This window comes from Neofelis nebulosa, chromosome 2, assembly GCF_028018385.1.
Source record: "Neofelis nebulosa isolate mNeoNeb1 chromosome 2, mNeoNeb1.pri, whole genome shotgun sequence".
NCBI lineage: Eukaryota > Metazoa > Chordata > Mammalia > Carnivora > Felidae > Neofelis > Neofelis nebulosa.
In genome coordinates this window covers 160,171,563-160,194,369 of record NC_080783.1, presented here as the reverse complement: position 1 = coordinate 160,194,369, position 22,807 = coordinate 160,171,563, and the positions used below count along the sequence as shown (strand labels likewise).

At 35.5% G+C, this 22,807-nt stretch overlaps 1 protein-coding gene across 4 annotated transcripts in view; it reads left to right on the top strand.

Moving 5' to 3' along the window:
• TNNI3K (TNNI3 interacting kinase) overlaps positions 1–22,807 on the top strand; it is a 290,431-nt gene that overhangs the window by 76,174 nt on the left and 191,450 nt on the right. For all 4 annotated transcript variants that reach the window (XM_058716964.1, XM_058716965.1, XM_058716963.1 and 1 more), the window contains 2 exons: positions 13,161–13,259; positions 19,564–19,702. In XM_058716964.1, the coding sequence (XP_058572947.1) occupies positions 13,161–13,259; positions 19,564–19,702 (238 nt within the window). The remainder of the gene's footprint in view (positions 1–13,160; positions 13,260–19,563; positions 19,703–22,807) is intronic.

Here is a 22,807-nt window from a genome sequence, read left to right as displayed (position 1 = left end):
AATTTGGTCCATTTAGGTCTAGCTTTTACAATTGCTTGGTGGGACTAGAGTAGTGCTCAGTGTAAGGCTAATAGCCAACTTTTGAGGGAAGTCTCTTAGAGTATTTTACCTAGTGTCCTATGAATCATGAGGTTTTTCCAGTCTGGGTGGTAGGGGTAGGCATTATCCCTGGACTTGTGTGATCACTGAAAATTATTGCCACTAATCTCCTTTATTGGTTCTTTTCCCAGTCAATAGTATTTCTTGACATGCACACACTGATCAATGCTCAGCTTAATCTTCTGGGTGGAAGGGTGCTCCCTCCAGATCTTTGTAGTTCTCTTGTTACTCTCTTGTCTCAGGTACTCTGTCTTATGAACTCTGTAGCCACCTTGGCTTCCCCACACTAGTTTCTGTTACTCCATATTGGATGAAAAGGAAGTCTCAAAGTCTCTTTTTTAAAATGCAGATTTGTAGTATCAGTAATTTTGGGGAGATTATGTGTAATGAATTCTTTTTATGATCCTCAATGTGATTCTAAAGCTATCAGGCTATTTAATCACATGTCTTGATAATTAGTTCAATGAGCCCAGAGGTGTAAAAGGATTTCATGAGGCCAGTAAGCTTTGATCTAGATTTTAAGAAATAATAGAATTTGGTCAATATGTGTTCTGTGCTAGGTACTACTGGATGATCAAGAAAAGTTTGAGAGATGAACGAATTAAGTGATTGATCTTTTCTGTTTTGTGAACTCCTACTTCAAGTCCCATATTTACATTTCTCCTCTATAGCTTTCTCTATCTTCCTCAGACTGAGTTTATAACTTGTGCCCTTTGTCTCATGTTATGATACCCCATACATTATCTCCATGAAATCCATAGTTACCTTATACCATCATTACTTTTGTTTCTTCCACTGACTTATATACTGCTTTTGAGCAATTAATTTACCTTTGACCCCTAGAATGCAGCAGAATACTTAGAATACCTAGGTGCTTAAAACTATTTGTTGCTTTGAACTGTTTCTTCTCTTATAATACTCACAAATGGACAGTAATGAAGTCAGTTCTGACCTGGGTGTTTTTAGTAATGAACTGAGAGGCACAATAGTATATTAGTTAATTATTGCTATGTAAACTCTTACCCCAAAACTTTGTGGTCTAAAACAACAAATATTTATTATTGTGCAGTTACTGGAGTTCAGCAATTTCAGTTTTACCTGGGTCCCCTGGCTTAGGGTCTTTCACAGGGTGTCAGGTGGGGCTGTGATTAGTTCAAAAACCAAAAAGGGAGAGAATCCACTTTCATGGTCACTCACATAGATGTTGACAGGCTTAGATCCCCTCTGGCTGTTATCCTGAGACATCAGTGCCTTGCCATGTGATCCTATGCATAGTAAAGCTCACAGTAAGACGTCTGGCTCCCATGAGAGAGAGTGATGGAGAGATCTAGAGTAAGCAAGTAAAATGAAATCACAGTCTTTTTGTAATGTAATCTTGGAATTGGTATTCCTTTGCCCTGTTCTTTTCATGATAAATGAGAAATTATGTCAAGCCCACACACAAGAGAACTACTTATCCTCATATATAGTCAATACCACTTATATTTTCTCAAAGACAATAGCAAATATATACAGACATGGATTCATAGATTATGTATCTGTTTGGAAGATACACTCTGTTAACCCAGGAAATTTGGCATAATGCTATACTCATGTTCTGTGGCCCAATTTTCTCCTAGGAGCAGAAGGTCTAGCAAGTCAATGTGGTGGCAGTTTTATTCTCTAAAAACTAGCAGCTTTCTTTTATGGAATGATAATTTCCAGTATGCATTCTCTGGATACCTAGGGTTTTAGTAGTGCCTCAGATGTCATGCAAGGAAAGAAGGAGAGTGCTAGGCCCATGTCCCTAACCCCCAGGTGCCACTCCACCCAATTCTGTCATAGTACCTATGCTCAGTTCTGAATTCATAAATAAAAGTTTGGAAACATATTGTTTGAAATGTCTGAAAAACTGGGATCCTAGAGCAATGGTTTCTGGCTATAGCAATATAGTATAGTGTGGTGGTTAGGCCTGTGGGCTCTGGAACCAGCCTGCCTGAGCTCCTTTGTATTCAGATTCTGCCATTAGCTAGCCATGTTATGGGATTTAGAAAAGTCTGGGCTTGATTCTCATCCACAGTTATTTCTTGGCCCTTTCTGTTTCTGAAGCCAAAACTACTTGGGCAGATTTGACACTGTGTTTCTTTTTATTTTCATTGTAGGCTTCTATTATTAGCCACTCTGTATTTATCTTAGTTTAACATGACCAATGGAATGGTTAATGTATTTACCATCGCTATGCCTACTGTTTTCTGTCCTGATAATAGGTCTTTGACTAGATGATGTGTGTTCTTCATTTTAATAAAGTCCTTCTCTAGAAAGAAAATTATCTATAATTGATTTCTATACCTGTCAATGTTTAGTGCTTCATAATCCATTAAAACATTTTTACAACTGTGGATTTATCAATTTCATTGTGTTGCTTTTTCTAAGTTATTACAGACCAACATTTTCAATTATATTGTAAAATGAAGAGCCATTAGGTTGCAATTAATTACCCACATTTGCTGTTCTAATATGAATTAAGGTAGTATCTTGCAGTTCATCTGATAGTGAGTTTCTGAATTAATGAAAAAGCTCACAAAGGGGAACACTAAATATTTCATATATTGTGCTTATAACAGGACTAATCCTTGAGCCTGAGACTTTACTGTTGATGATGCTGAAAATTAATCATTGATATCATTTTTAGGAGGATTGTTATTACTTAGTCTTGTATAAGAGCCAAAATCTTTATGTGTCCCTTCTTATGTTCTATTAGTTGACTACAACTCACCTTCAAAGTATAATTTAGAAGTTGATTTTTCAAGTGGAGGTAAATCATTTATATTCAAAATACTTTAGCAGAAGAGTGAAAAATGGAGGAACAGGTGACTTGGGCTGGAGAATAAAAGTCATGAGAAACCTGGTTGTCATATGGTACCTGCACTCCATAGTTAGGATGTCCAGGGTATGAACATGCAGGGAGGAACATTAGTGAGAGGAAACCTAAATGTTACTACAATTTTCAAGTCTCCACAATTGGACTATAATGAAAAATGTTGGGCCTTTGGCAAGCTACATAAGTAAATCTCACAAGAAAAAAAATTGCGGCTTTTGAAATGCATAAAACATGATATATTCATAACAGAGTAAATGTTGAAAGCCTGTTTTCTCAGCCAAGGATTTTAAAATAAGACCCTTACATAAGGAAATGCTACAAAAAAAAAAAAAGAAGATGAAGAAGAAGAAGTGTATTTATAAAGAAGAAAATAGCATAGCAAGAGGATGATTAGCTGGAAGGCTTAGAAAATTTTGTCCCTCTTTTCTTAAAACTATCTCTTCCATGGACTTCCTTAATAAGCATTCCTTTGTTCTCTTTTTCTTTCTTAGATGACTTCTCCCTTTTCTGGCTCCCTTTATTATCACTTTTTAGCAGTAAATATCCCATAAATATCTCCTTTTACCTTACGGAAGTGATGTTATCTCCTGGTTTCAATTATTACTTTCATAAAATGATACCACTTGTATCTCCAGCCTTGACCTCACTGCTTCTCATTACTGTTTTTCATATATCAGCTTTTCTACTTATGCTCTCATCATTTCCTGAGAAGTGATACATTTATAGGATTGATGAATTCTTTTTTTTTATATGTATATAAGTTAATATATGCTTCAGCTCTATTTCTACAACTTAAGAATATGGAGCTTCCCTTTAATTTCTTTGATAATATTATCTTGTGGAATCATTTTCTAAGTAATTTTCAGACCAAATTTAATTTTAACCTTAGATAATAAGAGAAAGATCACATAAGAGAACCTCATTTCTGTGACAGCCTGAAGAAACTATTTTCCAATAAGTTTTTGTACTCAAATATTTAATTAGAGGTATGTCAGGTAAAAAAAAAAAAGTCATTACAAAAATATTCAGCAAATATTATAAGAGAAAAACTCTGTGACTACATGATAGAGAGTTCTCACCTAACATTTGTAGTAGATGTCAAGAAATGAGTGTACATATTTAAAAATAGAAAACTTTACAGAAAATAGAGCATAAAGCCAAAAGAAATGCTTATTAAATCTAAAGAAAATGCTACTATCTGAAATGTTTTCTAAGTAATATAAGCCTTCAATATAAATGGATAAGCAATTATTGGTATCTTTAATTAACATAATTTTTGGTAGTTTGAAAATTTGAGAATTATGTTCACATCTTGATTGAAAGATTGGCCCCAATCGAGACACCTTATGGTATTGGATAAGAACACAGTGAACTGTCAAGGGGATTTGGGAGAAATTGGCTATTACAAGTGATTAATCTGAGAGACAGAAACTGTAGGTAATGTTCTCACTTCATAAATTCATGAAGAAGATAAAAGTTTTATCTTCACACTCATCTCCCCTAAGAGGCTTCTTCTTTTAAAGACATCATTTGTTAACAATTTCTCATCATCTCTCACCGTCCCCAGTCTCATCTGCTGAGTCATATGATGCCACCATCCTAATTATCTCTAAAGCCCACTCCCCATTTCCAAGCCACTACTGCTACCTCAGCTCATTTTATCCTTACCTCTCTCTTTTTACTATAGGACCTTGCTAACTGATTACCCTGCTTCCAATCTTGCTCCTTCTTCGGTCATTGCTATACTATTACTAGACAGGTCATTTTAAGATGCAAATCAGAATATATTTTACTCTTACTTAAAGTCTCTTCGTGAGTTCCTGTAAGGAAAAATTTTAGAAAAAATTCTAACTCCCTGCTGAAGTATATAATACTCTTTAAGATTCCTAACAAACAACTCCTACTTAGAATAAATTTTATTTCATTTGTTTTTTAGTTGACTGCAAATGATTACATAGCGAGAATCAATCTTACTCACATCCTGGCTGTTTGACCATGTTTGAAAATCCTTGAGGGTAATAACTACCAAGAGCTACACCTTTCTGCAGGACTGTATAAGGTAGCGAGGAATTGCTAACTGATCACAAATAATAACACACATAAGAAGAAAAACAGCAGGGGATAGTATGGTGCTTTGAACTTCCATAGACCTAAATTTAAACTTTGGTGTTTTTCCTTACAAGCTGTATAATTCTGAACTTCATTATTCTTATTTTTAAAGTGAGACTATTAATAAAATTCCATGAGATTGCTATAAGCATTAACTGAAACAGGTATTCTCATTTAGCTCATAGATATTCTCAAAGTACCCATTCAATAAATACTAGTTCCCTTTGTCTTCTAGTGCTTCATTCACTTTTACAAGAATCAAAGTGTAAGTGACAAAGAGATCAGTGCAGGGGGGCTCTATCCTCCCAGACAAAAAGTGGTTGGGAAATAGAGTGGAAATACATAACAGGAATAGCAGTTGCCAAAGGAGGTAGGTCTTATGTTAAAGGAAGTCTGGGAAAAACACATATAACTGGAGAGAGGTGTAGTAGTAGTAGTAGTAGTAGATGGGATCAGCCAGAGAATGTATACTGCAAGATGGCTAATATCTACCACTTATTGAATACTTACTATTATGTACCAAGTATTGTACTAAGTGCTTTGTGTATATTAACTTCAACAAGAGATCAAAAAGAAACACAACGAAACAGTTGTCAGTAAGGAAAAAGCAACACTTCAGAAACACTTAAGAGATGAACAGTCACCTCTATAGAGGAATAATAATAAGTTCGCAGAGGGGTAGGGAGCAGACTCAATGACTACAATGTCAATCAACCCAAGGGAGAATAGAATCTCAAGGAGCAGACAAATAGTAAAATAAATAATAAAATAAGGAAAAGACTAAAAGGTATCTGTTGGAATGGGTAATTAGGAGGCCTTTGATGTCATTTTACACAGAAATTTTACTAAAGTGGCGAGGTCTAAAGCCAAATTGTAGTGGGATGAGGAATGAATAGGAGGTGAGGAAATGTGGACAAAAAGTATGGACTAGTTTTAAAAGAAGATTGTCTGTAAAGTTTAGGAGAGAGGGCAATGGTTCAAGGGGACATAATTGAAAACTGGTTGTTGAATGTTAGAAATTTTTTTAAAAAAGGAAATAACTGGGAAATACCAATCTAAATCAACTTGCATGTTAATGTCTCTGGGATCATTTTGAATTCATGAAGCATAGACTTTAGAAAACATTTTCCTCTATTGTAAATAACACTGCTATAAACATAGGGGTGCATGTACCCCTTTGGATTAGTGTTTTTGTATTTGGGGGGTAAATATCCAGTAGTGCAATTACTGGATCATAAGATATTTCTATTTTTATGTTTTTGCGGAAGCTCCATACTGTTTCCCACAGTGGCTGCACCAGTTTGCATCCCTACCAACAGTGCAAGACATGGATGGAGCTAGAGAGTATAATGCTAAGTGAAATAAATCAGTCAAAGAAAGACAAGTATTATATGATTTCTCTAATAAGAAACCAAACAAATGAGCAAAGGGGAAAAGAGATGGAGTTAGATAACCCAAGAACCAGACTCTCAACTATAGAGAACAAATGGATGGTTACCAGATGGGAATGGGTGGGGGGATGCTTTAAATAGGTGATGAGGATTAAAGAGCACACTTGTGTGATGAGCTCTGAGTAATGTATAGAATTGTTGAATCACTATATGGTGCATCCGAAACTAATATAATACTCTATGTTAACTAACTGGAATTAAAGTAAAAACTAAAAAGAAAAAAAAACATTTTCCTCTAAAGTTTTGCCGATACAGATTTTCCAATAAATGGAAATGGGTATTATCCTAATATAGTCTCATGATTCTGCTTTCTGTAAGTCTCAATTATAAAGTGTAGATAAAGCCATACTGAAGTAAAAATTATGGCTTTAAATAAACTATAAATCCTATAAATAAACTATACATCAGTATAGACATAAATTTGAGGAACACTACAGGGGCCCCTGGGCAGCTCAGTTGGTTAAGTGTCTGACTTTGGCTCAGGTCACAATCTCACAGTTCATGAATTCAAGTCCCACGTTGGGCTCTGCCACAGCTCAGAGCCTGGAACCTGCGTCTCCCTCTCTCTGCCCCTCCCCTGCTCACACTCCGTCACTCTCAAAAATAAAAAAATGTTAATTTTCTTTTTTTAATTTCAGGAAGACTACAAAAAGTCATGGAAAATGATACCACTTAAAGCAAAGAAAATTTTAATTTAAAAGTATAGATATTTACTGAACATCTACTTGGTATAAGACACTATATTGAACTTTGACAATTTCAACTGACATTGATTGCCATTTTATTCCATTCAGAATTTACCTTATTTTACTTCTTTCCCCTGGGACATTTAGTTCCTCTTGATATGATCTTTTTTTCTCTTCATTGCTATCAATGGCTTTCATAAAATGAAGTATAGAGGGGGTGCTAAATGAGACCAAGTCAAATAAGTTAAAGTCACACTGTAGGAGAAGCATTCAGCAAGCAAGAACAATAAGGGCCTTACTCTTATGGACATTCTTTTAGCATCTCTGGAATTTTAATTTATTTTATTTTTTAATTTGAATTCAAGTTAGTTAACATACAGTGTAGTACTGGTTTCAGTAGTAGAACCCAGTGATTCATCACTGCCATATAATACCCAGTGCTCATCCCAACAAGTACCCTCCTTAATGCCCATCACCCATTTAGCCCACCCCCCACCTACCTCCCCTCCAGCAACTCTCACTTTGTTCTCTGTATTTAAGTCTCTTATGGTTTGCCTCCCTCTATCTTTTTATCTTATTTTTCCTTCCCTTCCCCTATGTTCATCTGTTGTGTTTCTTAAATTCCACACATGAATGAAATAATATGATATTTGTCTTTCTCTGACTGACTTATTTTGCTGAGCATGGTACACTCTAGTTCCATCCATGGAGTTGCAAATGGAAAGATTTCATTCTTTTTGATTGCCAGATAATATTCCATTATATATATATATATATATATATATATATATATATATATATATAAAATAAAACACAGATTTTTTATCCATTTGTCAGTTGATAGACTTCTGGCCTCTTTCCATAATTTGGCTATTGTTGATACCACTGCTATAAACATTGGGGTTCTGTGCTCCTTCAAAACAGCACACCTGTGTCCTTTGGTTAAATACCTACTATAGTGCAATTGCTAGGTCATAGGGTAGTTCTGTTTTTAATTTTTTGAGGAACCTCCATACTGTTCTCCAGAGTGGCTGCACCAACAGTGCAAAAGTGTTCCCCTTTCTCTGCACCCTTATCAACATCTGTTGTTTCTTGGGTGGTTAATTTTAGCAACTCTGACAGGCATGAGGTACCTCATTGTGGTTTTGATTTGTATTTTCCTAATGATGAGTGATATTAAGCATCTTCATGTATCTACTAGCCATCTGGATGTCTTCTTTGGAAAAGTGCCTATTCATGTCTTCTGCCCATTTGCTCACTGGATAATTTGTTGTTTGGTGTTGAGTTTGATAATTTCTTTATAGATTTTGGATACTAATCCTGTATTGTATATGTCATTTCCAAATATCTTCTCCTATTCTATTGATTGCCTTTCAATTTTGTTAATTGTTTCCTTCACTTTTCAGAAACTGTTTATCTTGATGAGGTCCCAATAGTTCATTTTTGCTTTTGTTTCCCTTGCCTCTAGAGACATATCTAGTAAGAAGTTGATGTGGCCAAGGTCAAAGAGGTTGCTGCCTGTTTTCTCCTGTAGGATTTTGATGGTTTCCTGTCTTACATTTAGACCTTGCATCCATTTTGAATTTATTTTGGTGTATGGTATAAGAAAGTAGTCCAGTTTCATTCTTCTGCATGTCTCTAGAATTTTAAATTGTAAGCACTGGCTATTTTAGTTATGATTAAATTGCAGTGACAAATTATTTTTCCTGAAGTCCAAACTTTTTACACTTCACTGAGGCACGTTTAGAACAGGAAAATAAAAGTTTAAGATTTTGTATAATAGTGGTTTACCCCAGTGATAATTAATGGGAAGGTTAAGTTGTGAGCATAAGTATTAGAATCATTCAGAGAAAGAAATGATCAATATGGTAAAGTATTTGTAGGAACTTCTCTTGAAGAACATGAGCTTGATCAGGGGCGCCGGAGTGACTCAGTTGGTTAAGTGTCCAACTTTGGCTCGGGTCTCACGGTTTGTGGGTTCAAGCCCCGCATCAGTCTCTGTGCTGTCAGCTCAGCAGCTGGAGTCCGCTAAGGATTCTGTCTCCCTCTCTTTCTGCCCCTCCCCTGCTCATGTTCTTTCTCTCTCTGTCTCAAAAATAAATAAAACATTTTTAAAATTAAAAAAAAGAATATAAGCTTGATCTTGAGAGTGGTTATATGACAGGCAGAGAAAGAGAAGGGAGGCTTTCTAGGAAAAAGAGCAGAATGTACAAATACATGTTTAAATTACAGCCTGAAAATCGAAGAGGCTCCACTTTGATCTTTTGGTGAGTTAACTGGTAAATAAAAATATCTGTAAAGTATAATATATATAGTAATTCCTAGTATCAAAATAATCAGGAGCTCTTAAAATAATAAGGATCCACTTTCTATGCTCATAAAACAAGTACTTAATGGGAAGCACTTTTTGGTATTTATCCTTCAATCAGGAAAATGTACCTAGTTACCAGACCATATTTGAGTATCATTCCTTTAATCATAATAATAATACTGACATATATGTCAGGTATACAAATCTAAATATAATACAGTTCACTTCCTTAAAGTGTTTAAAGATTATTAAGATATTCTTTCTGTGATAACACTTTTTTCTACTTTACGATTTCACTAGTAGTTTTGATACTGCTTTCAAGGAAAAAAATCAAAACTGTATTTTATCAAAAAATCTTAAGCCAATAATTTTGTGCCCTGCAAAAAATGTTTTTAATTCTTTTTAACATTTATTTGAGAGAGAGAGAGACAGAGCATGAGTGCGGGAGGAGCAGAGAAAGAGAGAAACACAGAATCCAAAGCAGGCTCCAGGCTTTGAGCTGACACCACAGAGCCCAACACGGGGCTCAAACTCACTAACTGTAAGATCATGACCTGAGCCAAAGTCAGACGCCTAACCAAATGAGCCACCCAGGTGCCCCTGCCTTGCAAAAATCTTAATGAGATAATGTATACATATAAAACTCTAATCACAGTTCCTGGCATGGAGAAGGCAAGGGGGTTTGCTAAATATTAATTTAAAATAAGTAATCAATTATTGAATTGAATTATTTAAAATTTCTATCATATAATTGAGTCCTAATTGTTAATATATAAATTCCCTTATAAATGATGGTATACAATTTCTTGTATATCATTATATATCAAAATTAATATATTTCATAATATATATATATTTTTTTTTACCAGAAATACAGACCAATTGAACAATTATTTGGGTGTCTATCATATACTTAGCATAGTGGCAAATAAATAGATTTAGACTGTGACTTTATGGGGCTTCAGAAAGCAAGTGAAATTGCTTTACCAACTTTTTCAAGTTCAAGAGAAGGGAAGCATGGATAAAATGATCTGATACATATATGTTCCAGGCTAAATGCTAATACAAGTGTATTTGTCTTAGCCACATGACAGACATATTTGTACATCACAATACATTACATTCCCATAATATATGCCATATCCCTTATGCCAAGAGATACTCTCCCCATATGACTCCAAAAGTCATAAAAATCAGTAAGAGCATTCTACTCATATAAGTAACATATAACATTTTTCAGATAATTCCAGTGTACATTGCTCTCAATAGTTAAATATTTCCTTAAATTTTAAAACAAACTAAATAAAGCCTACAGTTCAATAATGACTCTGTGTGGTTGCATTAAGACTTACATTTTGACAGTTTCTCAGAAGGCCAGCACTCCATAATTAATGAAGTTTCAGCCAAAAGATTGACCTTCTGAATGACTGGATAAGTGCAAACTTAGGAGGAAAAAAGTTTGCTTTGGACCACTTATTGAAGCCTAAGAGCTGTTATCTTTTAAAATGAAAGTAAGTTCTGGAACCATGCCTAAGAAATTGGCTCTATATGTTAACATTGGAGAGTCCCTATTACAATAAAAATGCATGCTGTCTACTTTATTTTATGCTATATTTAAAATAAGAGAAATTGTAAAAAGCTTCATTTACTTGATCTTTTGTGACCTTCTGTAAAGGTTCCTAAGATTGAACTCTCAGGCATGTGAAGTCTAAGATATGACATGCTTTATGTAAATGGCTCTGGTATTCATTTCCAAGCTGAATCTACAGAGCTTCTACTGAGAGAAAGTTTCCTCTCATCTGGGTTTGAGTCAGTTCATTTACTTAAAGGTTAGCCTTAATGAGGTCAAGGTCACAGGAGGAGCCTGATGGAAAATGTTTAAAATCAATGGGAACCTAGATTTGAATTCCGGTTCTGCCCTTTACTAGCTGTAGGAACTTAACTGAGTTCATGAGGCTTAGTTTCTTCACCTTTAAAATGGAAGAGTAGCACCTATATTTCTGTGTTTTGTGTGAAACAGGACACTCCAATTACCATTTATGCACTTAGTGCAGGGTCTGACACATAATATATCCTCAATAAATATTAAATATTAACTGTGCTTTTGATTTGTTATTAGAAAAACAATTCATTGTATACATTATGTATTCTATGGATCATTAGTTAGCAATACCCAAATATCAGCAAAAGCATAATTCCGGGAATGTATAGAAGCCTATACACCTGTTTATATTTTTGAACCCAGCAGAAATTTCAAATGGCCCAACAAGAATTCCTTTTTTGTATGTCAATCACTTCTAATGTTATTCTAGTGATTGAATAAATTTTGAGAATAAACATGTAAAACAACACAGTTTTAGCTCATACATGCTCAATAAATTGTGTATCGATGCATGAATAAATGGATGATTGAGTGAATGAACTATTTAAAACTATGGAGCACTCAGACACAAAGGTCAAGCAAGAGCCTAAAGATTCATTTCTGTGCTGACAATTGCTCCATGACTTTGAGAAATTTTCTACTTCCTCTCATTTTCAATTTCTTTCTCTTTCAAACATAGGGGTTTAATACGTAATGTCTGTCCATGGTGCCTCTCCAGTTCTGAAAGGCTATGGTTCAAACAGGAAAGGAAACTTGACTAAGGACGCAATTTGTTTATTGGAACAGAAGAGTTGTTAGAACATAAGTCATTTGAGCTTTTAGATCTTATCTTCCTGTTTTCTCTCCTAAGTCTAACAGACTTTTGAAAATGTTCCCAAATGTATATTATTTTACCACATGACAAATAGATAGTGCATTAGGAAAATCTACAATAAAAATGAACACATCTGAAGGAAATGATTCTAAACAATTTTCCAGAGAAGTGAGACATAGAGATAGGTCTTTGAGAGGAGAAGAAATCTGAAGGGCTAGCAGATTTGTTGGCAATCTGTAATTTTCCATGAAGACAGTTGCCCAACACCTCCTGGTAGTGTTTTTTACTTGCTCATTCATTCATTCACTCATTCACTCATTCATTCAATAAGCTTTGGAATGATTACTATTTGCATGGAAACATGCCAGGGTAGGATTATAAAGATGAATGTGATGTATTTTGTCCTTAAAGGATTTATTCTTTAGTAGAGATGAAAAGACATGTATATAATTTTTTTTTTATATTCTATGTGGCATGAAAGAAAGTTACATGAGATTTAAGAAGGAAGACAAATTCAGAAAGTCAGTTGGCAATGAAGGGAGGAAAATCAAAGAAAACTGGGAGTAGAAGGTAATTAGCTTGGGTTTAAATATCTGTAGATTGGGCAGCAGATAATTCCTGGCTGAGGAAATGATGTGATCCAAGACTCAAAGGAGCAGGAAATGGAATGCAATCTTACTACATTATTGAGTTTAAGAAAGAGAATAATGGGAAATACATTTAAAGGATAATGCCAGATTGAGGAGACCTTTGGAAGCCACAGTAAGGGATTTGGTCTTCATTTTCTGTACAAAAGCAGCCATTGGAGATTTCAGAGAAGGGAGATGGAAGAAAACTCATCCTGGATGGTGATTCCTGAAGAAGAGTTGTACCTGGTGGTTGTAAAATGAATTTTGATAGGCAGATGCCCCAAATAAAGGTCTTACCTGAGCTCTCTTTCTTGTCCAGGTTGCTGATGTCCTGCTGCAACATGGAGCAAATGTCAATGTTCAAGATGCAGTTTTTTTCACTCCATTGCACATTGCAGCATACTATGGACATGAACAGGTATGTCTGATGGTAGGATTTCCAAAGGCTGGGGAACCATTCCAGGCTTTTGTGGAACTGCCCTAGCCTCAAAGAAGGAATATTTAAGCTATCCTTTGGATTATTTTTGCCATATTATCATCAGTTCCACCTTGAGGATCTGATAGATGCATAGAAACATTGCACCTGCCAAGTGATTCATTTTCATTAACTGTTTCAGTACCCAAGGGAGGCACTACAGTAAGTGTACACTCCCAGGAATCACCCAGCCTGTACTTGAAAAATTCCTAGCTTTGTGACCATGTGTAGATTATATCATCTCCCTGATCTTCAGTTTCTTCATCTGTAAAATGGAGACAATATTAATAGTGCCTACCCATAGGGTTGTGGATATGATGAGATATTAATTTCAAGTGTTTGGCAAATTCTCAATAACTGTCACTATGATGATACTAGTGCAATAACAATAAAACAAATCATAAAGACCTTCCTTTATGAAAAAATGTGTCTTTCAAAAACTGGGCTTCTTTTTTTTCTACTGTCCTGGAATGTGGTAGACTGAAAATATCCCCCAAAATATGTTCATGCTTTAATTTTCAGAACCTGTGAATGTTACCCTAAAAAGGATTTAGCAGATGTGATCAAGTTAAAGATCTCGAGTTGGGGAAATTAGGCTGGCATTACCTGGGTGGACCTGATATAATCACAAGGGTTCTTATAATAAGGAGCAGGAAACCTAAGTGTCAGTGAATGTAAGAGGTTAGAGTGATGCTAGAAGGGGTAACAAGCTAAGGAATGCAGGCAGCCTGTAGAAGCTGAAAATGCAAGGAAATGAAAGCCTCCAGAAGGAATACAACCTGCCAACACCTTGGTTTTAGACTTCTGAACACCAGAACTTTTAAGAGAATAATCTGTGCTGTTTTAATCCAATACATTTGTGGTGATTTGCAGCAGTGGGAAATTAATACATGGAATAACCTAGAAAAAATTAAAAAACAGTCACTAGGGGTGCCTGGGTGGCTCAGTCAGTTAAGCATCCAACTTCTGCTCAGGTCATGATCTCGCGGTCTGTGAGTTCCAGCCCTGCATCGGGCATAGTGCTGACAGCTCAGACAGAGCCTGGTGACTGCTTTGGATTCTGTGTCTCCCTCTCTTTCTGCCCCTCCCCCACTCATACTGTCTCTCTCTCTCTCTCTCTCTCTCTCTCTCTCTCTCTCTCTCTCTCTCTCTCTCAAAAATAATAAACATTAAAAAAATACTTATATATACAATGGAATACTACTTGGCAATGAGGAAGAATGAAATCCTGCCATTTGCAACAACGTGGATGGAACTGGAGGGTATTATGCTAAGTGAAATAAGTCAGTCAGAGAAAGACATATCATATGTTTTCACTCATATGTGGAACTTGAGAAACTTAACAAAAGATCATGGGGGAAGGGAAGGGGGAAAAATAGTTACAAACAGAGAGGGAAGGAAGCAAACCATAAGAGACTCTTAAATACAGAGAACAAAGTGAGGATTGATGGGGGCCAGAGGTGAGGCGAAAATGGGTGATGGGCATTGAGGAGGGCACTTGTTAGGATGAGCACTGAGTGTTGTATGTAAGTGATGAATCACAGGAATCTACCCCTAAAACCAAGAGCATGCTGTATACACTGTATGTTAGCCAACTTGACAATAAATTATATTAAAAAATTAAAATTGAAAATAAAAATAAAAAATAAAAAACAATCACTGAATGTGCTTTAAATATAATTTGCTTTAGATATATAATTATATAACAGGTAATTATTTTAAAATTTGATATTCTGTAATAAAATAATAATATATATAGAATGCTTTAAAGTTTATAGTGTGCCTTCATTCAATGAATAGTTTCATTTGACCTTCACGGAAACCTAATGAACTTAATGAGTTACCATGTGAGTGAGCTCATACTATGGGACAGGAAGTTTATGTGGATTATTTTGTGTGTGTGTGATTTTTCCACAATCCTAAAGTTAACTATTATTTTCCCCCTCTTGCCAATGATATGCAAGGGCTCACTCAGGTCAAGTAGCATGCCAGAGTCACACAGTTAATTAGAAGAGCTGGAATACATGTTGAGGTCTGTCTGATCCCAAAGCCTATAGTTATTCTGTTGTACCTAAGAGCCTCTTCTTATTTGTTTTCTATCAGTGAGACAAATCAGAAAGTCGAGGAAATTTGTAGGGCTAGTTATTCAAGGCCTAGTGCTCTAACTCCCAAGTGCATTGATTTTTTTAAAAATTGTTAACAACTTTATTGAGATATAAATAAATTGTGGTTTATATACACAATGGAATACTACTTGGCAATGAGAAAGAATGAAATACGGCCTTTTGTAGCAACGTGGATGGAACTGGAGAGTGTTATGCTAAGTGAAATAAGTCATACAGAGAAAGACAGATATCATATGTTTTCACTCTTATGTGGATCCTGAGAAACTTAACAGAAGACCATGGGAAAGGGGAAGGAAAAAAAAAAACTTAGGGAGAGAGCCAAACCATAAGAGACTCTTAAAAACTGAGAATAAACTGAGGGTTGATGGGGGGTGGGAGAGTGGGGGTGGGTGGGTGATGGGCATTGAGGAGGGCACCTGTTGGGATGAGCACTGGGTGTTGTATGGAAACCAATTTGGCAATAAATTTTATATTAAAAAAAGAGAGATATAAATCATCAATTTAAATTGTGTAATTCAATGGCTTTAGTATATTCAAAGTTGTGCAACCATCATCACAATTAATTGAATGAAGCCATTACCCCCAGAAACAACACTTACTTCCACCTTCTTCCCAACCTCTTTCTTCCAGCCTGAGGAAAATACTAATATTCTTTCTGTTTCTATAGATTTACCTTCTGGAGACTCCCTATAAATGCAGTCATACAACACCTGGTCTTTTGTGACTGACTTCTTTCACTTAGCACGTTTTTAAGATTCATCAACTTTAGGGGCACCTGTGTTGCTCAGTCAGTTAAGCAGCCCACTTCAGCTCAGGTCATGGTATCATGGTTTTTAAGTTTGAGCCTGGTGTTGGGCTCTGTGCTGACGGCTTGGAGCCTGGAGTCTGCTTCTGATTCTGTGTTTCCCTCTCTGTACTTCCCCCACTCACACTATGTCTCTCAGAAAATGGATAAACATAAAAAAAAAAAAAAGATTCATCAACTTTATAGCGTTATACCAGTACCTCCTTGCTTTTTAGTGTGGCATACTATTTTGTTGTATGGATATGCCAGGTTTTATTTATCCATTCATCAGTTGATGGATATTTTTATTTTTTCCATTTTTTGGCTATTTTGAATATGGTGCTTTGAACATTCAAATTTTTTTTATTCACATACGATTAACATACAGTGTTATGTTAGTTTTGGGTGTATGATACGATGATTCAACAATTCTATACATTTCTGAGTTCTCAACAAGATAAGCATGTTCTTAATCTCCTTTATCTATTTCACCCATTTCCCCCCCGCCCCATGCCCACATCATGTACAAGTTTTGATATGGACATCTGTTTGCATTTCTCTTGGGTACATCTAAGAGTGGAATTGATGGCTCATGTGTTAACACTATGTTCAACATCTTACGGAATGGTCAAACTGTTTTCTAAAGAGGTAAATGCCTAATGAGTTAAAAATCAAATTGTCTCCAGAAAAGAAAGCCTATGTGACATGCCTCCCAGGACAAAATAAGCCCATTGATTTTAACCTTAACATATTGAAAGACAAAACTTGTATGTGCTACTTTCAAACATCGCCAATTAGCTATCCTTAGGAAACTAAACTGACCCAAATAAAACAGAAATAACAAATGTAATTGGATAACCAAAACTTAACTCTTCTTTTCACATCCCATTTTCACTCTTCCTCACTTTATATCTCTACATCTCTAGTCTTACTCAATTATGGAGTAAAATTATACCTTTTTACCTTTGTAGAGGTCATGCCATTGCACTGCCTCAGGATCCCAAGTTAAAAATCAAACTTACTTGTGTCTCTGTGCTCTTCTAGTCATTGTGCCTTTATTTCTTTGCTAGCTGGCATATGCTTGGACACTCTCAGACCTGTGAAGCGTGACCTATAGCTAGGAAAGATTTCTCATTTCATTTGATGTGCTGCTCAAAGTGCACTGGAGTGTACTGGAGAGCTGGGCACTGAAAATGCTTTTGAAAGTACAGGGTCTAAAAGCCCAGATGATGAAAAAAATCTGTACTTTTCTGACTTTAGGCAGAAACAGGATATACACAATGCATATTATTTGTAGAGTCATCCTCTTTGGTGATTAACCTCCTCACCCACAGAAATATAAAGAGCTTCTATGCATGTTGGATGGAGAGCTAAATTTGTTTACTTTCCCTGAATATATAGTCACAGTCTTATAAAATTATGCTAAAATGTGGATGGCCTTTTTATGATAAGGGACTCACTTTCTGTGTGCAAAGACAGCACATAAGTAATTTATGGATGCTATTGTCATTTGCTAAAATATGCTGACAGGAGAATGGTACTTTCGATATATAAATGTGCCTAATGTTCCATGTTCCTTGCCATTTGTTTATTTACTTATTTTTAAGTGGAAGAGTAGATGTTTTGGACCAAGAGCAATATTTCCTAGGTATATAATAATAGTGCTTAATAGGCAATCGATTCCAAAGATAGTTTAAAGCTGTCCATTATAAAGTCACATAATCAGAATTTATGGAGTCTTTGTAAATGGAAGTATCTGCTTAGGAATGCACAGTTCTTGAGACTAACTTTTACTGCTCCAATTTTTCCTGAATCAAGTATTGGTCTGCCCATTAGCCAACAAATGGATAAAATACACATGTTACACATTTGTGCTACCACTTCTGCTAATATTTAATGAGTACCAGACACTTTCGTAAGTGCTTTACATGTAATAACTTATTTAATCCTCATAACAACTCTATGAAGTAGAACTATTGTGATTCCCATTTCAGCAATGAATAAACTGAAGTTTTGAAAGGTCATATAATTTATTAAAAGTGACATAGCTAATAAAAAGAAGCCTGACTTCAGAACCCTTATTCTTTACCTACTACACTCAATAGGATGTTTTTCTACATCCCATACTGCTAATTTTTTTTTTTTTGCCTAGAATTTCTATCAAATATGTACCATATTCTTGACAGTTTTCTGTTTAAGACATGTCTGTTTGCTGCCACATAGAAAGTCAAAATAGTTTTAGAGTTTGAATTCACTTTTATGGTAACACTTAAGTTGTCAGGTCAGTTGAGGGCTTCTCCCATAACTGTTATTTTGATGGCACAAACTTACCTCTAATTTACCTCTTGAGATCATTATAATGACTTCTGCAATTCCCAGAAGAGACAATGTCAGATTTGGAGAAATTATTTGGAAATAATAAGTAGTAAGAAGATATATAAGTAATAAGTAATATTATTATTTAATATATTACTTATAACTTATTATAAATAAGTAGTATAATAAGTAGTATAATAATTACTTAAGATTAATAATAAGTAATAAGTAGATATTATAAATAATTTAAAGAAATCCTATGAGGGGCGCCTGGGTGACTCAGTCGGTTAAGCGGCCGACTTCGGCTCAGGTCATGATCTCACGGTCCGTGAGTTCGAGCCCCACATCGGGTTCTGTGCTGACAGCTCAGAGCCTGGAGCCTGTTTCAGATTCTGTGTCTCCCTCTCTCTGACCCTCCCCTGTTCATGCTTTGTCTCTCCCTGTCTCAAAAATAAATAAAATGTTAAAAAAAAAAAAAAAAAAGAAATCCTATGAATTACCTGTAACAATCCCTGGAAGACTCCTAAGTTGAATAACATTCCATATCTCTCTCTTCCTTTGGGTGTGGATCTCAGCTAATTGAGGAAGATGCTGATAGTTCAGCTATGTCCCATTTATTCATAAATTCAGAAAAGAACCCAGAACTCCGGTAACAAGATGGCCATCAGTGACCTATGCATGGATTTGCTGTGAAAATGAAGAATCAAGTAAATACTGCTGGCTTTAGCCAGAAGACAGCTTTGGAAAAGATGGCTCAGGGCAGATTATGAGTGACTTTAGAGAGGATTATTTATGTACACTGAAGATCCAACCTTGAAATTGCTCCAATTTTTGACTTCTTGTGAGGTGATACAATAATAAATTCCTTATTGTCTAGGCCAATTTAGTTAAGATTTGCTGTTATTTTCAGGTAAAAATAATCTAAGAGAAGTATTTAATGATATGTCTTCTTCCATATTTTTGAAAGCTTTGCTTCATTGTTTGACTTTTGATACTAATTTCAAATGAATGGATCCTTTAGGTAACCCGCCTTCTTTTGAAATTTGGCGCTGATGTAAATGTAAGTGGTGAAGTTGGAGATAGGCCCCTCCACCTTGCATCTGCAAAAGGATTCTTTAATATTGCAAAACTCTTGATGGAAGAAGGCAGCAAAGCAGATGGTAAGATTATATGTTTAGAACACTTTTGCTATCTTCTACTTTATGTATAGTTTTTACTTGCATTTTCCTTATTTAGTAGTGAATAACCCTGAAGCTGATTAATTGCATATGCTAATTTGTTTCACAAATCATAATTTATTATTTTAATATAATAATGAATCTATATGTTAATCCTTTTTATACATTTTAGTTCAATTCTTAATATATTAGATACTTCAAGAAAACTAAGGTTTTTTTCTAGACAAATCATTATTTTGTTATTTTTCACTAATATGTTTCTTAATTGAGGTAAAACTTGCATATAGCAATTAAGTGAATATTGACTTAAGGGAATATTTGTCATCGATAAATTCATGCAAAACCACCCAGATCGAGATATAGAACATTTTAATATAGAAAATTAAACTCTGGGTGGGGGGGGCGCCTGGGTGGCTCAGTCAGTTAAGCCTCCAACTTCGGCTCAGGTCATGATTTCACTGTCCATGAGCTTGAGCCCTGCGTTGGGCTCTGTGCTGTCAGCCTGCATCAGATTCTGTGTCTCCCTCTCTCTCTGGCCCCTTCCCCCCACAACTCACACTGTCTCTCTCTCTCTCAAAAATAAATAAAGATTAAAAAAAAGAAAAGAAAAGACAATTGAACTCTGGAAAGTTCCCTTGTGCTCTCTTCTTAGTAAATAGCTTTAACAACAAAAGCTATTGTGGCTTCTATTGCCATAGGTTAGTTTTTTCTGTTCTTGAAGTCCATGTAATTTGGGACTGCCTTCTTTTGACTGACAACATGATTTTAATTTTTATCCATGTTGTTGCATGAATCATAGTTTATTCTTTTCTATTGCTAAAGATTATAGGAATATTCTACAATTTGTTTATCCATCATCCTTCTAATGGATGTTTGGATGTTTCTAGTGTTTGGCTTTTATGAATGTAGATGCCAGAAACATTCTCATTCAATTTTGTGTGTATGTGTGTGAACATATATATTTATGTCTTTTGGGTATGTATATGGGAGTGTGTGCATGTATGTAGCATTTCTGTATGCACATGTTTAACTTTTTAGGAAATTTCAAAGAGTTTTCCAAAGTGTTTGTACTATTTTTTACTCCCACAGCAATATATGAGAGTTCCAGTTGCTCCCCATTTCCTCCCCAATATTTGATATTACTATTATTTATGGTGGAAACAACATTACAGCATGATCAGTATGGGAGGAAAAAAAGTTTCAGCATACACAGAAAGATTTTAGGATGTGGTTAACAGAATAGAATTTCCCACAACTTTTAATTTTCTTAATAATAAAATGAATTTTAGAAAATTGATTAAAAGTAGAATGTTGAAGAAAGTTCTTCCTTTCTCTTACTTTTTCTCTTCCTTACAAACTTTATTTTTTGACACAAATTCACTTAGAGTTACATCTTGTCATTAAATTCTCTCAGGCACATCCAACATTCTTCCATTGACCCCCAAGAGACCTAATTAAAAGCCCAGCTGTAAGAGCTGCTGGCCTTTGCAGCAGAAATGATGCACATTTACAAAAGGACGAGGTTGTCAGAGCTCTAGAACTGCCAGTTCCTTGGTCCAAAATTGAGATCAATATTCAGTTCGTAAAGCTAATCAATGTTTTCACCTACATGTAAGGAAAACACAAAGGCTTCCAGAGACTAGTGTAGCAAGAGGCAAGGGTAGTTTCCAGTTTCCATGTTGGAAAGAGGGCTATTTTATTTTATAAAGTTTGAGAAATATAGTTGGTGTCATTTTCTATGAGCCAGTATGTAATAACGGAGGTATTTCTTCTATAGCATTATCATAAATAACCTGTGTTGTCAGGATACAAGGAATGCCGTTCCTTAGACCTTGTTTAAGCAGTCTCTTTGATTCTGTTGGTTTAGAATAGGCAGAGGTACACCTGTATGAACCACTGAACACATAATTGTGTTTTTGAAACTGCCTCGCTCTTCCAAAGGGTCAGGAACAGCTCACTTTTTTCCTTTTATTATCAATGCCAACCTCAGCTTTTTATTCCTCTGTGCAACTCCAAAGCTCGGTGGTGTCAAAATGAGTATCATTGATCAGCATGTCTCCAGGATCAAAGTTCCTTTCTTACAAAAGACATTGAAATAAATATTGCACCCGTATTCCCCCTACATACCAGCATCATATGATAGAATTTTCAACACTTTCTTTCTGATTCACACAAGCACTACATGCTTTCTACTCAATCATTTAAAATATCAAAAGACAGCATGACTCAGATTTTTATGTATTTTTATTTCCTTCTAATACACACTTGATATTTAAGTCCCTTTTGTACTTCAACCAATTGCAAAGAATAAGCCAGAAGATGTGTTGTGCTACTGCACACTGCACAGGATTTATTATCAGCTAGTCATTTATTCCAAAGTGTAGCTAAGCCTCCAGATGATTTATTTTAAATCTGGCCCTTGCCTGTGGTAAATGGACATAAGAGGAAGAGTAAATTAATGACCCCAATAGGGGCACAATTTGAAATCTGGTATGTACAGTATGTTTCCATGGTAACAGAATGTCACAAATGAAAATAAATTCAGATTACAAAATTAGCCAACATGTAATTCTGAAAGCAACCTCTTCAGTTTAGCATGTTTGGGAGGCTGACCTATTCAGTCATATATATGTTTCAAGTCTCTAGTTTTCTTTGTATCCCTTAGGAAAATGAAAAAAAAAAAAAAAAAAAGAAAGGAGAAATGTAATGCTTATTGAATGAGATTGAAAAGATCAAAATGTTTTTGGACTCCATAAGAAGAAAGTAGTGATCGAGTCCTCACAACTTATCATTTGAATAAAGTTAAACATGGGGGGTGCCTGGGTGGCTCAGTCAGTTAAGCCTCTGACTTCTGCTCAGGTCATGAGCTCACTGTTCATGAGTTAGAGCCCCGTGTCAGGCTATGTGCTGACAGCTCAGAGCCTGGAGCCTGCTGCAGATTCTGTGTCTCCCTCTCTCTCTGCCCATCCCCTGCTTGCTCTCTCTCTCTCTCTCTCTCTCTCTCAAAAATAAATAAACATTAAAAAAAAAATTTAATGATGGGTGGCTCAGTCAGTTTAGCCTCCAACTTCGGCTCAGGTCATGATC